This window comes from Coenobita brevimanus, chromosome 98 (assembly GCF_032717465.1).
Source record: "Coenobita brevimanus isolate Jiangsu-jjx chromosome 98, ASM3271746v2, whole genome shotgun sequence".
NCBI lineage: Eukaryota > Metazoa > Arthropoda > Malacostraca > Decapoda > Coenobitidae > Coenobita > Coenobita brevimanus.
In genome coordinates, this window is record NC_137051.1 from 10,612,405 (window position 1) to 10,627,456 (window position 15,052).

General features: G+C 42.7%; 1 protein-coding gene across 1 annotated transcript in view; it reads left to right on the top strand.

Annotated features, from left to right (window-relative positions):
• Positions 1-10,714, top strand: part of Cpsf160 (cleavage and polyadenylation specificity factor subunit 1) — a 265,363-nt gene extending 254,649 nt beyond the window's left edge. The window contains exon 25 of the mRNA XM_080283825.1: positions 10,356-10,714. Coding sequence (XP_080139951.1) covers positions 10,356-10,564 — 209 coding nt within the window. The 3' untranslated portion in view covers positions 10,565-10,714. The remainder of the gene's footprint in view (positions 1-10,355) is intronic.
• The last annotated feature ends 4,338 nt before the right edge of the window (positions 10,715-15,052 follow it).

Genomic DNA, 15,052 nt, shown 5'->3' on the forward strand with positions numbered 1-15,052 from the left:
ACTTACATGTACGCACCAAAACGCAAACACAGCTGCACACATCATTCAACCTTACCTCAACATACTACACGAATGATTTACCACAAACAGGCTCAAAATAGCCCCAGCCAAATCTACAGTGACTCTTCTCACAAACTGGACAGCAGAACACAGTCACATCCCACACCTCACCATAAACAACACTCCCCTACCACACCCACCCACACACACATCCAAAATCCTTGGTGTAACATACAATACATCAATGTCATTTAAACAACACATCACAAAAATTAAAAATAAAATAACATCAAAACTCAATGCTTTGAGATCACTTACCCATACAACATTCGGACACAACAAAGAAACCACCACCGCAGTATACAAACAATACATACATTCAGTGATGAATTATGCATGCCCTGCCTGGGCTTCTAACCTCACCAAAACACACTACAACACTCTACAGACCATACAGAGCAAGGCCCTAAAAATAATCACAGGCTGCACAGCTACTACACCCACAGACCACCTACATCAAGAAACCAGAGTCCTCAAAGTCAAGGATCACTTAGACATGAGAGGCACCCAGTTTCTTGCTGCAGCCTCCACAAACCCACAACATCCACTATAGTACATGGCAGCACATCCACCCACACCAAGGAACATCAAACAACGCCCAGCACACGATACCATACACAAATACCATCATCTCTCCCCCCTCACCCACCTCAGACCAGCTTCCAGAAGCATATCCGCACTCAGATCATTCGCCGCTCCATTCAGTCACTTAAAGACAACACACAGCTGCATGCACAGCCTCCTGACATCCACCCTTCTGAATCCTATCTTCCTCGTGAGGACAGGGTCCACCTGGCCAGGCTGAGATGTGGGCACCATCCAGCCCTCTTAAGCTACCAGAAGAGGCTTGATGACTCCGTCACTGATGCCTGTCTAGGATGCAACACAGCACCCAATATTATTAAGCACATTATGGAAGACTGCATTGCACACAATCACCTATGCCAACAACACAACATACACTCTTTGAGAGCTCTGTATGAAAGCCCGGTCTCGGCCATGGCCTTCTTAAGGGACTCGGGGCTGTTTGGCCAGACTGCCTAGGGAACAACTACTACTACTATGATGCCTGGTGGTTTAGTAGGTAATTAAGGCACTCCAGCTGGATTGAGCTTGTGTAGGTTTATATCCAAGGGGTGGTTGGGGTTAATTGCTCATGTAATGGCCACTCAGAGATGTGTGAGACTGGTCACTCTCATCTTAAATGTCAGGACCAACTTGCCTAGCCCTGGGCTCTTACACTTCTCATGGGGCAACACAGGATTAGGAGATTGTATGTATGTCAGAAATAAATGTGGGATACTTTAGTCTAGATAAGAAATATATATACATGAAGAAGTGGCTAGAGTGGTTACAGGACGAGGGTTCAGTTGAAATAAGAACTGAGTATATTGAGAGCGAGAAGCATGTAGAGAGTCGTGAAGAGGAAAAAAGAGGAGGTAAGTGATGATATAGGAAGAAAAATGAAAGCAAATTACCCAGAAAATGGGAAATTATTCTGGAAAGAGGTGCGGAAATGTAGAAGTAACAGCGGAAATAAATATAAAATTGTGAAGGATATAAGTGGTAGATTATTAACCCATGGGGATGAAGTAAGGACCAAATGGAAAGAATATTTTGAAAGCCTGATGAATAGGAAGAGTGAGAGCAGAACTGCTGTAAACATGATTGGTTTTGGGGGTGTGCAGAGAAGGAATTCAGTGCCAGGAAATGTGACACTCACACAGATGAAGATCATTGTGGAATGGCTGAAAAATGGGAAAGCAGCTGGGGTTGATGAGGTGTATGCAGAGATGATTAGCTGTAGTGGAGAGAGCAGAATGAAATGCTTGTTGGAGATATGTAAGAAAGCATGGATGAGTGAAACTGTGCCAGCAGAGTGGAAAAAGGCTGTGATTGTACCCCAGTACAAAAATAAAGGTGAGTGAAGTGAGTGCAAGAATCATCGTGGCATAAGTTTATTGATGTGGTGGATGGGGGCGCCCATCATCCACTCAGTGCAGGATGCCTTATGGTCCCTACACTGAGTGACAAGCCAAATGGTTTCCAGTACCCAGGAAACCATTTGCTATGCTGGGTGGTAACCATATAACCAGGTTTTTGGCCAGGTTGTGTCCTTCAGATTCCCCCGTCTAAAATTACTTAATCATGGCAGTTGTTTCAGAGAGCCTTGGAGGGCCCAATACCTGCCCAGGGCTCCAACCAAATGGGCAGATTCACATGGCCATGTGTCATGTGAGAGGTGTGAATGAGAGCAAGAGGGTGGAAGTGGTGAATGTGTTCAAGAGTGCGAGATATGCCCTGATGGCATTGTGTGAAGGAAGATGAAACAGTGTGAAGTGGAGGAGTGGGAAGGTGTGAAATGTTTAAGATCAGGCATGAAAGAAGGAGTTGCTTTGTTGGTGAATGAGGTATGGCAGAGTGGAATGAGAGAATACAAATATGTCAGCTCGAGGTGTTTGTATGTCAATTTCAAGTTTGAGAAGGTGAAAATGGTGGTGACTGTAGCATATGCACCATGTGAGGACAGGAGCGAGAGAGAGAAAAACAGATTTTGGGATGAGCTGGATGAAGCCATGGGAGAAATTCCCAGGAGCTATAAAGTGATAGTAATGGGCGATATGATTGGAAGAGTAGGCACAGGTCCAGAGGATAACATAATGGGTTGTAATGGAGTACCTGGAGAAAATGACAATGGGAAGCGAGTGAAGGATGTGTTAAGGAAAGGAGGTTGTGCATTTATAACTCGTATTTTAGACGCAAAGATGCACATAAATATACATGGGATAGAGGGAATGGGGATCGTGTTGAAAGGAGCCTGATTGAGCATGTGCTCATAGAGAGGTTGATGCTGGGAATGGTTGCTGACACGAGGGCTGTGAGAGGACGATGTGCAAGTCTGTCAGATCATATGATTGTGGTATGCAAGATCAATCTGAGAGGAGTGAGGTAAACCAGGAGAGAAAGGAGCAGTCAGGGAGAAAGACTGAAAGTCGAGACACTGAGGATCAACAAAATGGCAGATGAATACCGGACCAAAGTAGGGGAGGAGTTAGAATCAGTGAATTGGAATGAAATGGATCTGGACAGCTTGTGGAATGCATATAGAGATTGCTAAGTTAGAAATGCTAAAGCAGTGTGTGGTGTGGCAAGAGTAACAACAAAAAAGAAAGGTATGGCATGGTGGGATGAAGAGGTTAAGAGAGCAGTGGAGGAAAAGAGGAAGAAGTTGCTAGAGGTTACAGGGACAGGGGTTCAGTTGAAATAAGAACTGAATATGTTGAGCGCAAGAAGCACGCAAAGAGACTAGTGAAGAGGAAAAAGGAGGGAAATGATGATCTAGGAAGGAAAATGAATGCATACTACTCTGAAAATAGGAAGTTATTCAGGGAAGAGGTGCGGTAATGTAGAAGTGAAAGTGGAAAGAAATGTAAAGGTGTGAAGGATGCAGGTGGTAGATTATTAACCCATGGGAATGAAGTAAGGACTAGATGGAAAGAATATTCTGAAAGACTGGTAAATGGGAATACAGAGAGCAGAGTCACTGTAAACATGATTGGTTTTGGGGTGCCCAGAGAAGGAATGCAGTGCCAGGAAATGTAACCCTCCTACAGGTGAAGAGTGCTGTGTACTGGCTGAAAAATGGGAAAGCAGCTGGGGTTGATGAGGTGTATGCAGAGATGAGTTAAGTGTGGTGGAGAGAGTGGAATGAAGTGCTTTTTGGAGATATGTAAGAAGGCATGGATGAGTGAAACTGTGCCAGCAGAATGGAAAAAGGCTTTGATTATACCCCTGTACAAAAATAAAGGTAAACGAAGTGAGTGGAAGAATTATCATGGCATAAGTTTACTGAGTGTGGCAGGGAAGGTATATGGAAGAATTATTATAGAGAAAGTAAGAGAGATATCAGAAGTCCTAGTGAGTGGTGGACAGGGTGGCATTAGGAGTGGCAGAGGATGTGTGGATCAGATATTTGCAGTGAGACAGATAGTGGAGAAGGCTTGTGAGAAGGACCATAAGGTGTTTATGGTATTCATGTCTTTGGAAAAAGCATACAACAAACTAGACAGAGAAGGATTGTGGAAGGTTTTGTGCATGTACAGTGTAGATGGTAAGCTGCTAGGTGTTGTTAAGAGTTTTTATGATGGTAGTGAAGCATGTGTAAGGGTTAATGGGCATCTAAGTGAATGGTTCACGATTGGTGTGGGTGTGCATCAAGGTTGTGTGATGTCCCCATGGTTGTTCAATATATATATGGATGGGGTGATGAGAGAAGTAAAAACACGAGTAATGGAGAGGAGGATGGCATTGGTAATGAATGGTGATTGATGGAATATCTCAAATTTGTTGTATGCTGATGATGCAGTGCTACTTGCAGATACCAGACAGGAACTTGGTAGACTAGTGCAGAGTTTTGCTGATGCCTGTGAGTGTTGTGTCTTGAGATTAAATGTAGAAAAGAGTAAAGTGATGGTAATTGAGAGAGAAGGTGACTCTCAGTGCGATGTTACAGCGAATGGAGAGAGACTGGAATTGGTGAGAGAGTTCAAATACCTTGGTAAAGTTACAGAAAAAAGAGGAAAGTGTGCAAAAGAAGTGGGAAGTAGATTGACACAAAGAAGGAAAATAGGTGGTGGAATGAATGCCTTGATAAGAAACAGAGGCTTGAGTGTTGCAGCTGCAAGGGGCTTGCATGAAGGATTGTTAGTGCCAACTTTAACATATGGATGTGAGACGATGGTGTGGCATGAAAATGAAAAGTCAAGAGTGAGAGCAGTGGAGATGAGACTGCTGAGGAATGTATGTGGAGTATAGAGAGTGGATAGGATACGAAATGTAATGATTCGTGAAAGATGTGGGGTGAGAAAGTCTGTGGACACCAGAACTGAAGAAAGTGTACTGAGATGGTATGGTCATGTGGAGAGAATGGATAACAATACAGTGGTGAAAAAGGTATATCTGAGTGAATTTGAAGTAGGGAGAAGGAAAGGTAGGGCAAGGAGAAGGTGGAGGGATATGGTGAAGGAGTATGTAAGAAGAGAGGTTTGGAAGTCGGTGAGGCTAGGGGACTGGCGAGATCAAGCTGGCTGGATGAATATTATGAAAACAAGCACATGATCAGGGATTTGGCACCCCTTTTGAACGTGACAGCGTCCAGATTGACTCTATCAGATATGTTTATGTGAAGCTACAGAACGTGGTGGATGTTTTTGGCGTATCAGATAGAGCCAGGATTCCGGGGGTTTGAATGGTGAGTGCATGGAAGCGTGGCCCATTGGACTGGGCAAATTTGGGCTGTTTGGATGTTGCCGCTCCTCACTGTGCCCTAAGGTGGGAAAGGAGTTCCAGATGATGATGATGATGATGATAAAGTTAATTGAGTATGGTAGGGAAGGTAGGTAGAAGAATTAATATAGAGAAAGAGAGGTATCAGAAGTCATGTTGAGTGATGAACAGTGTAGCAGAGGATGTATAGATCAGTTATTTCCAGTGAGATAGATAGTGGATAAGGCATGTGAGAAGATATGGCATTCATGGATGTGGAAAAAGCATATAACAAATAGGCAGAGAAGGATTATGGAAGGTTTTGCACATGTACGTTGTAGATGGTAAGCTGCTAGGTGCCATCAAGAATTTTTATGATGGAAGTGAAGCATGTGTAAGGGTAAATGGGCAGCTAAGTGAATGGTTTAAGATCAGTGAGGACGTGCGACAAGGTTGTGTGATGTCCCCATGGTTGTTCAATATATGTTTGGATGGGGTGATGAGAGATGTAAAAACATGAGTAATGGAGAGGGGGATGGCATTGGTAATAAATGGTGATGGATGGAATATCCCAGATTTGTTGTATGTCGATGATGCAGTACTACTTGCAAATTCCAGACAAGATCTTGGTAGACTAGTGCAGAGTTTTGGTAATATCTATGAGCGTCATGCCTTGAGAATAAATGTAGAAAAAAGTAAAGTGATGGTTATTGAGAGAGAAGGTTACTCCCAGTGTGATGTTACAGTGAAGAGAGAGAGACTGGAATTGGTGAGAGTTCAGACACTTGGGTACAATGATAGGAAAGAGAAGAAAATGTGCAAAGGAAGTGGAAATTAGAGTGACATAAAGAAGGAAAGTAGCTGGTGCAACGAAGGCCTTGATAAGAAACAGAGGCTTGAGTGTTGCAGCTGCACGAGGCTAACATGAAGGAGTGATAGTGCCAACATTTACACATGGATGTAAGACTATGGTGCGGCATGAAAATGATAAGTCAGGAGTGAGATCAATGGGGATGGGACTGCTGTGGAGTACTGAGAGTGGATAGGATACGATATAATATGATTCGTGAAAGATGTGGGGTGAGAAAGTCTGGAAACCAGAATTGAAGAGAGTGTACTGAGATGGTATGGTCATCTGGAGAGAATGGATAACAATAGAGTGGTGAAAAAGGTGTATCTGAGCGAATTTGAAGGAGGGAGGAGACAAGGTTGGCCAAGGAGAAGGTGGAGGGATATGGTGTATGAGTGGCTGAGGAAGAGAGGTTTTGAAGTCTTTGAGGTTAGGTGACTGACAAGAGATCTGGCTGGCTGGATGAATATTGTGAGGAGAAGTGCATGATCAGGGATTTGTCACTCCCTTTTACCAAGACAGCATCTGGATTGACTCTGTCGGATATCTTTATGTGAAGCAACAGAATGTGGTGAATGTTTTCTGGCATATTAGATAGACCCAGGATTCCAGGGGCTCGAATGGTGAGTTAATGGAACTGTGTCCCATTGGAGTGGGCATATTTGGGCTGTCTGGATGTTGCTACTCCTCACCCTGCCCTGGGGTGGGAAAGGAGGTACAGATGATGATATATATATATATATATATTTATATATATGTAGATAGATAGATAGAAACATTCACCACGTTCTGTAGCTTCACATAATCGTATCTGACAGAGTCAATCCAGACGCTGCCATGTTAAAAAGGGGTGCCAAAAATCCGTGATCATGCACTTCTCACAAAATTCATCCAGCCAGCTCGATCTCCTGTCAGTTCCCTAGCCTCACCAACTTCCAAACCTCTCTTCCTCAACATTCATCCACCATATCTCTCCATCTTCTCCTTGGCCTACCTCGTCTCCTCCCTCCTTCAAATTTGCTCAGATATACCTTTTTCACCACTCTATTGTTATCCATTCTCTCCAGATGACCATACCATCTCAGTACACTCTCTTCAAATCTGGTATACACTGACTTCCTCACTCCACATCTTTCACGAATCACATTATTTCGTATCCTATCCACCCTCTGTACTCCACATACATTCGTCAGTAGTCCCATCTCCACTGCTCTTACTCTTGACTTCTCATTTTCATGCCACACCATTGTCTCACATCCATATGTTAAAGCTGGCACTAACACTCCTTCATGTAAGCCTCGTGCAGCTGCAACACTCAGGCCTCTGTTTCTTATCAAGGCCTTCATTGCACCAGCTACTTTTCTTCCTTGTGTCACTCTACTTTCAACTTCTTTTGCACATTTTCCTCTCTTTTCTATCACTGTACCCAGGTATTTGAAATCTCTCACCAATTCCAGTCTCTCTCCATTCACTGTTACATTGCACTGGGAGTCACCTTCTCTCTCAATAACCATCACTTGACTCTTTTCTACATTTAATCTCAAGGAATGATGCTTACAGACATCAGCAAAACTCTGCACTAGCCTATAAATTCCTTGTCTGGTACTTGGAAGCAGTACTGCGTCATCAGCATACAACAAATTTGAGATATTCCATCCATTACCATTCATTACCAATGCCATCCCTCTCTCCATTACTCGTGTTTTTACTTCTCTCATCACCCCATCCATATATATATTGAACAACCATGGGAACATCACACAGCCTTGTCGCATGCCTACATTGATCGTGAACCATTCACTTAGATGCCCATTAACCCAAACACATGCTTCACTACCATCATAAAACCTCTTGACGGCACCTAGCAGCTTACCCTCTACACCATACATGCGCAAAACTTTTCACAATCCTTCTCTGTCCACTTTGTCATATGCTTTTTCCAGATCCATGAATGCCATAAACACCTTATGGTCCTTCTCACAAACCTTCTCTACTATTTGTCTCCCTGCAAATATGTGGTCCACACATCCTCTGCCACTCCTAAAGCCACCCTGTTCATCACTCACTAGGACTTCTGATATCTCTCTTATTTTCTCTAATAATTCTTCCATATACCTTCCCTACCATACTTAGTATGCTTATGCCACGATAATTCTTGCACTCACTTTGCTCACCTTTTTTTTGTACAGGGGTACAATCACAGCCTTTCTCCACTCTGCAGGCACAGTTTCACTCATCCATGCCTTCTTACATACCTCCAACAAGCACTTCATCCCATTCTCTCCACTACACTTAAGCATCTCTGCATACACCTCATCAACCCCCGCTGCTTTCCCATTTTTCAGCCGCTTCACAGCACTCGTCACCTGTGCAAGTGTCACGTCTCCTGGCATTGCATTCCTTCTCTGCACACCCCCAAAACCAATCATGTTTACCGGTGCTCTGCTCTCTCTATTCCCATTCATCAGGCTTTCAAAATATTCTTTCCATCTGGTCCTTACTTCATCTCCATGGGTTAATAATCTTCCACCTGCATCCTTCACACCATCCCATTTCTTTCTGCTTTCACTTCTACATTTCTGCACCTCTTTCCAGAATAACTTTCTATTTTCAGAGTTGTTCGCATTAATTTTTCTTCCTAGATCTTCATTTCCCTCCTTCTTTTTCCTCTTCACTAGACTCTTTACGTGCTTCGTGCTCTCAACATATTCAGTTCTTATTTCAACTGAACCCCTATCCTGTAACCACTTCAGCCACTTCTTTCTCTTTTCCTCCACCGCTCTCTTTACCTCCTCATCCCATCATGCCGTATCTTTCTTCTTTGTTGTTACTCTTCCCACACCACACATTGCTTTAGCATTCCTAACTAAGCAATCCCTATATGCATTCCACAGGCTGTCCAGATCCATTTCATTCCAATTCTGTAATTCTAACTCGTCCTCTACTTTGGTCCTGTATTCATCTGCCATTTCTTTGATCCTCAGCTTCTCAACTTTCAGTCTTTCTCCCTGACTGCTCCACTCTCTCCTGATCCACCTTACTCCTCTCAGTGTATATATATATATATATATATATATATATATATATATATATTTATATTTATATATATATTTATTTATTTATATATATGTACAATCAGTCCTCGTAAATTGTGGCATTTTGGGTCTGGACCACTGTCGTGATTTATACATTTTGAGATTCATGAATAATAACTTTTATGTGAAAAATTAATATGGGTCTGGACTTTGGCCAACCCACCCCCACAGCACCCTGCCTTCACGTATGTAGGCACCATCAAACACAAACATATAAATTTAGGAATATTCAGTGCATGTACTAAATAGAAATAAGCAGGGATCTCACCTTAATCCTGTGACAAAATTGCTTAAGTGAATGGAGTGGGGTGGTGTTGGGAAGAACTTAGAACCTCTCAGCATGAGATGGAGGTGCTCCCGTATGCTCTTCTCCCATCTCCAGCTCCTCTGCCTCCCTCAGGAAGCCTTAAAAGTCTGCCTCAGAGATGACAGATGCTACGTCATCCATGTCCTCATTGTGTGAAGGGCCAGGCTGTAGTTCAGGCTCAGCTTCTGCCCTTACCCAGGTAAATTAGTGGGTGATGAGTTCCTGATGTCTCTCATTAAGCCTGGAATTATGCAAGTCCTTGTGAAAATGCACAGCTTTTTCTAGGTAAGCAATACATTCTGTGCATGGTATTGACCTAGCTAGAATGAGGAGGTAGAGCAACCCCAGTCTGTCAAGCTGAGCAGACCCATCAACTGCAGGCAAGCAGTCATCCCTGTAGAGCCATCCAATGCAATGAACTAATGTTTTTGTAGAGGACAGTGCTTCGCCGCAGCAAGGTGCAGGGTAAAGTGTAAATGTTTGGTTTGTGGACAGACACCACACCATAGTAGGTTCCACATCACCTCATTATTTGATCACATAGTTATCACGCACTATCGTTTCCTGGGTTACAGGAAACGATTATGTTTGTCAGTCAGTGTCGAGTCACCTTAGGAGGAAGCAAACACTGCTACCTCCAGTAAGTAAATGATGGTTGTCACCTCCCATCAGTACAAGGAGAGTAGCAAAGTGTAGAGATGCTTTTGCTGTGCAGTGGACTAACATATGCTAATAGTATTGATTTTAACTTCATTTGCTCTTCTTTCTCTTTGCACAGGTTTGAATCCCAAGGCATCTCATACCTTCCACTGCCGCTACCGCCTTAACTCCAATCCAGCACGTGCTATCTTGGATGGGGAGTTGATATGGTCATTCCTTCATCTTCCTGTCCCTGAGAAATCTGAAATTGCCAAGAAAATTGGAGCCAAGGTGGATGACATAATTGAGGAGCTAATGGAGCTTGATCGCATGACTGCTCACTTTTAATCCATGTGATCTGAGAATATGGAAATTTTCCCTAGATACAGGGGATCCCTGTTATGCAGCCACTTTATGTTGCTGAAAAAACAATTGTTAGGTGAGTAGTATTACAGCAGTTGTTATGACTTCATCCTGAGAGCAGTGTTTTACTGCATATAATCATAGATTCAATGGAAAATGAGCCACTCTCCATTACAGGGCAGTACGGTACTTTAAAGTTGCAAGTGAGCCACAGCCCCATTACAGTGCAGTAATTTAAGCCTGCAAATACATTTCTGGCTTAAGGGAAACTTGTGAGTACAGTGTAGGGGACTTGACATCCTCTTGCCAGCAGTTTCAGTGTTATTCCATAGGAGAAAAAAAATAAGATACTGGTACTGTACTTAGATAAATATGATTAATGAGCTCTTAGAAATTTTACTCAGCAATCACAGACTCCTGACATTGAGAGGGCTCTCCCTACGTGCTAAGGGGTCTTTGTATGCAGCATGTGTTAGGAGTGTAATGCTGTATGGCAGTGAGACCTGGGCAGTGAAGGAGGAAGATATTCGCCGGCTCAGACGTACAGAAATGACAATGATTAGGTGGATGTGTAGTGCGTCCCTGCGTCCAAGGCCTGGAGGGGCTGGGTTTACAATGGAAGAGTTGAGAGGTAGGATGGGACTGGAGTGTATTGGTGTTGTGATGAGGAGAGGTAGATTGAGGTGGTTTGGACATGTGGAGAGGATGGGGGATGATAATTGGGTGAGGAAGGTGAGAAGTGTTAATATTGGGAGTGGGGTTATGAGGGGTAGACCGAGAAAGACATGGGACGAGGTCATTAAGTGTGACCTCAGGGTTAAGGGACTGAACAGGGAGGCTGCAATGGATCGTGCAGCATGGAGAGCCGCCATTAGGTGACCAAGGCCGACACATGCAAGCATGTTGGAGCCTTTAAAAACGAAAACGAAAACGTGTGATCCTTAAGCCAGATTCACAACCCATTCATAAGTCATATTATTTAGATTATTTGGAGATGGTATTTGATGGGATATCACCTAATTTCATTACTAACTTACTTTTCAATAACACCCCCTTTTTCCCTCCGAATATGACTTTTTTTTTTTTTTTTTTTTTTTTTCCCCCTTTTTTTATTTTTTTTTTTTATTTTTTTTTTACATACTGTATAACTAAATTATGGCACTTGGTGGTTCAGTGGGTAATGAAGGCGCTTCAATCAGATTGAGCCTGTGCAGGTTTATATCCAAGGGGTGATTGGGGTTTATTGCTCACATAATGCCACTCAGGGATGAGTGAGGCTGGTTATTCTGATCTTAAATGTCAGGACCAACTTGCCTAGCCCTGGGCTTCTACGGTCCTCATGAGACAACATAGGATTGGATGATGGATGGATGGATATAAGTAATTCAGAACTGTAATTAATGTGACTGATGTTCTCTCTTTTCACAAAATATTGAGTCAAAGGATTATGAGTTGTAGTATGTGCTTGGCAATTTAAACAGTAAGTCAAGTGCTACTGTACACAGTTCATTAATTTTGCTGTGTTAAAGAATTATGAGTAAAACATTATCAACTCCGTCTGCATGAAGAGATACTTTATGTTTTATAGTGGTTAATGCCATACCATTTTTACTCAGCTTAGGAGAAACCCCATAGGATGAAGAGAAAAGAAATAGTTTCCATTAACCCCTTCAACCTGAGGACATAATTAGTATTTTATGGCTGTTAGATTATTTTATTCATCTTAGAAGAGTGATGCCACAGGGTAAAGGGGTTTAATGTGCACATCCTACACTTCATTCTACAGCACTATATAAACTGTTGAAGTATGCTTGGCTTGTGATTGTTACAGTATGTGATGAGTTGATAATATGTTAATAAACAAAACCCTTGGAAAAGATCACAAGCATACAGGCATCATTGTAATTCCAGTACATGCCATATGTAAACATTTTTGCTTTGTTATAATACTAGATGATAGATTGGGTCCTTTCCATCCACTTTACTCACCGTAGTGCTTTTCACAACTATATCGAATGACAAGCAAGGTGGTCTGCTGTAATGTACAAAATCATTTTCTGTGCTAGGTGGTCACCACATAACAAACAAAAGTACACCTGATGGTATAATTAGTTAAGACCCTCTAGCTGGATGTGACCCATAAGGGTTTTAAAAAACTAGTCTGTGGGAGTTGTTGAATTATATTGCTTATAATGCCAGTCAGGAGCAGGCAATTGGTCTTTCGTGCCTCATTTGTCTGGACTGTGTAACCAAGCCACAGGTCCCTCCACTCCTAATGGGACATCAGAGAACTGAAAGATGAATGGATGGTTTTGTACAGCACTTGAAAGGGCAATATATATATATATATATATATATATATATATATATATATATACCGTATATATTTATATAACCATTTACTACACTGGGTGGTAACCATATAACTATTCTGGCACCCGGTGGTTTAGTGGGTGATTAAGGTGCTCCAATTGCTTTGAGCCTGTGTAAGCTTATATCCAAGAGCTGGTTGGGGTTTATTGTGTACATAATGCCACTCAGGGATGAGTGAGGCTGGTCACTGTCATCTTAAATGTCAGGACCAACTTGCCTAGTCTCGAGTTCCTACTCTCCTTATGGTTCAACATAGGAATGGATGATGGATATATATATATATATATATATATATATCAGTACCCTCGCACAGTGAACGTATTCAGAGTAAATTATTTGCCTAGTGAACGAGCAGGGGGTAATCAGGTCCACAAAACCACAATGAACGAGTTGAACCCGAGTGAACAAAATCGCAGAAAAGAGTAAGCCGTAACCGCCTTCTCCCATATTGAACGACCCCCCCCCCATCCCCTAGTAGACACTGCACAAGAGGCCAGATCTGAACAAGCTGTTGAGCTGAATCCAATGGAGGACGAAGATTTGCCTATGTCGAAGATCAGTAAAATTTTAGCGGCAGTGGATTTTCTGAGAGAATAGGTCAAGTCAAATGAAACCAGCTACCTTATGACACAAGAAGTGGTCAGTGGAGTAAAAACCACTTTTCGTTATTACACTGAAAGGCACAATACGGATGTCAAAATAAGAAAATAAACACTCATCACACGTTACCACCGAACTCAAGAACAACAGGAGCCAGTTGCCTCTACATCGTCTGCTACACTTCCTGGTGAAGATGATGATGATGTGAAGTCAGTGGTGTCATCTTTGGACTTTGAAGGTTTAATGGGAGAGGTGAATGAGGTAGAGGCACATGGGGAAGTGGTTCAGTGAAGTGATGAAGGCAGGACTGGTGAGGGGAACAAGGGAGTGGAAGATGATGTGGAGGAGTCACCCTAAGTGTCTCTCTCAGCCTCAGAACCACCTGTATTCAAGCCAATCAGTGCTGGTAGATAACCAGGTGTTTTATGTTTTATGTATCTGTACTGTATGTTTGAAATGTGCCATTTAGTATATCTCTGTAGCGCAAAAAGTGGACTTTGAGGAAGCGGGGTCACCCATATGCTATTTTTCCCATAAGATATGTTGTTCACAATGAACGGATTCGCAGTGAACAAGCTCGTCTGCCGCCCATAAACTCGTTCACTGTGCGTGTTCATAAATCACGGATTCGTAAATCATGGCTAGGTGGCTGTCAGACTGCCGGCAACCTTAAATCACTGTTAAGTCACGAAAATCACGGATCTACTGTAGGCACCCAAGTGTGCCTTTTCCAAGGAGAACCGTAAACCGCAGCATTCAAACTGAAAATCGCGACCCAACAACCAATCACCTCACGTCCCTGGTGGCATATGTGCATACTAATGCTGCCATGTTGTCCCGCCAGTCCGCACACTACAGACCGTCGCCGTGGAGTACGAGAGTTACCTGCCTTTTTTGTGCAACTTGCCCCCGCCTCCTACCTGCCATGGCCCCTCCCAACCCCCCAATGAAGCGCTCTAAGCAGTATGGCATCAAGAAGCTGCCGCAGTTGTCGTACAGTCGTTTGGAGCTCATTTGTCGTGTTGAGAGGGGAGAGAAGTTTTCAAAACTGGTGAAAGAGTTTGGGAAGAACAAGTGCTGAGAGGTTCTAAGTTCTTCCCAACACCACCCCACTTCATTCACTTAAGCAATTTCGTCATAGGATTAAGGTGTGATCCCTTAATACATGAACTGAATATTCCTAAATTTGTATGATTGTGTTTGATGGTGCCTAGATAGGTGTAGGTAGGGTTCTGTGGGGGCGAGTTGGCCTAGGTCCAGACCCAAATTAATTTTTCACATCAGAGTTATTATTCATAAATCACGGAATGCATAAATCATGGCAGTGGTCCAGACCCAAATTGCCATGATTTACGAGGTTTGACTGTACTGTATATACAATATGTATCACTAGTAGTACCTTTTATATTAGATTAATTTTGTATTTTGAATAGTTGTGTTTGCAAGTCTTATAAGTGTTGTAATTTTAGACATAAACAATTTTAGATAAAATATTGTTTT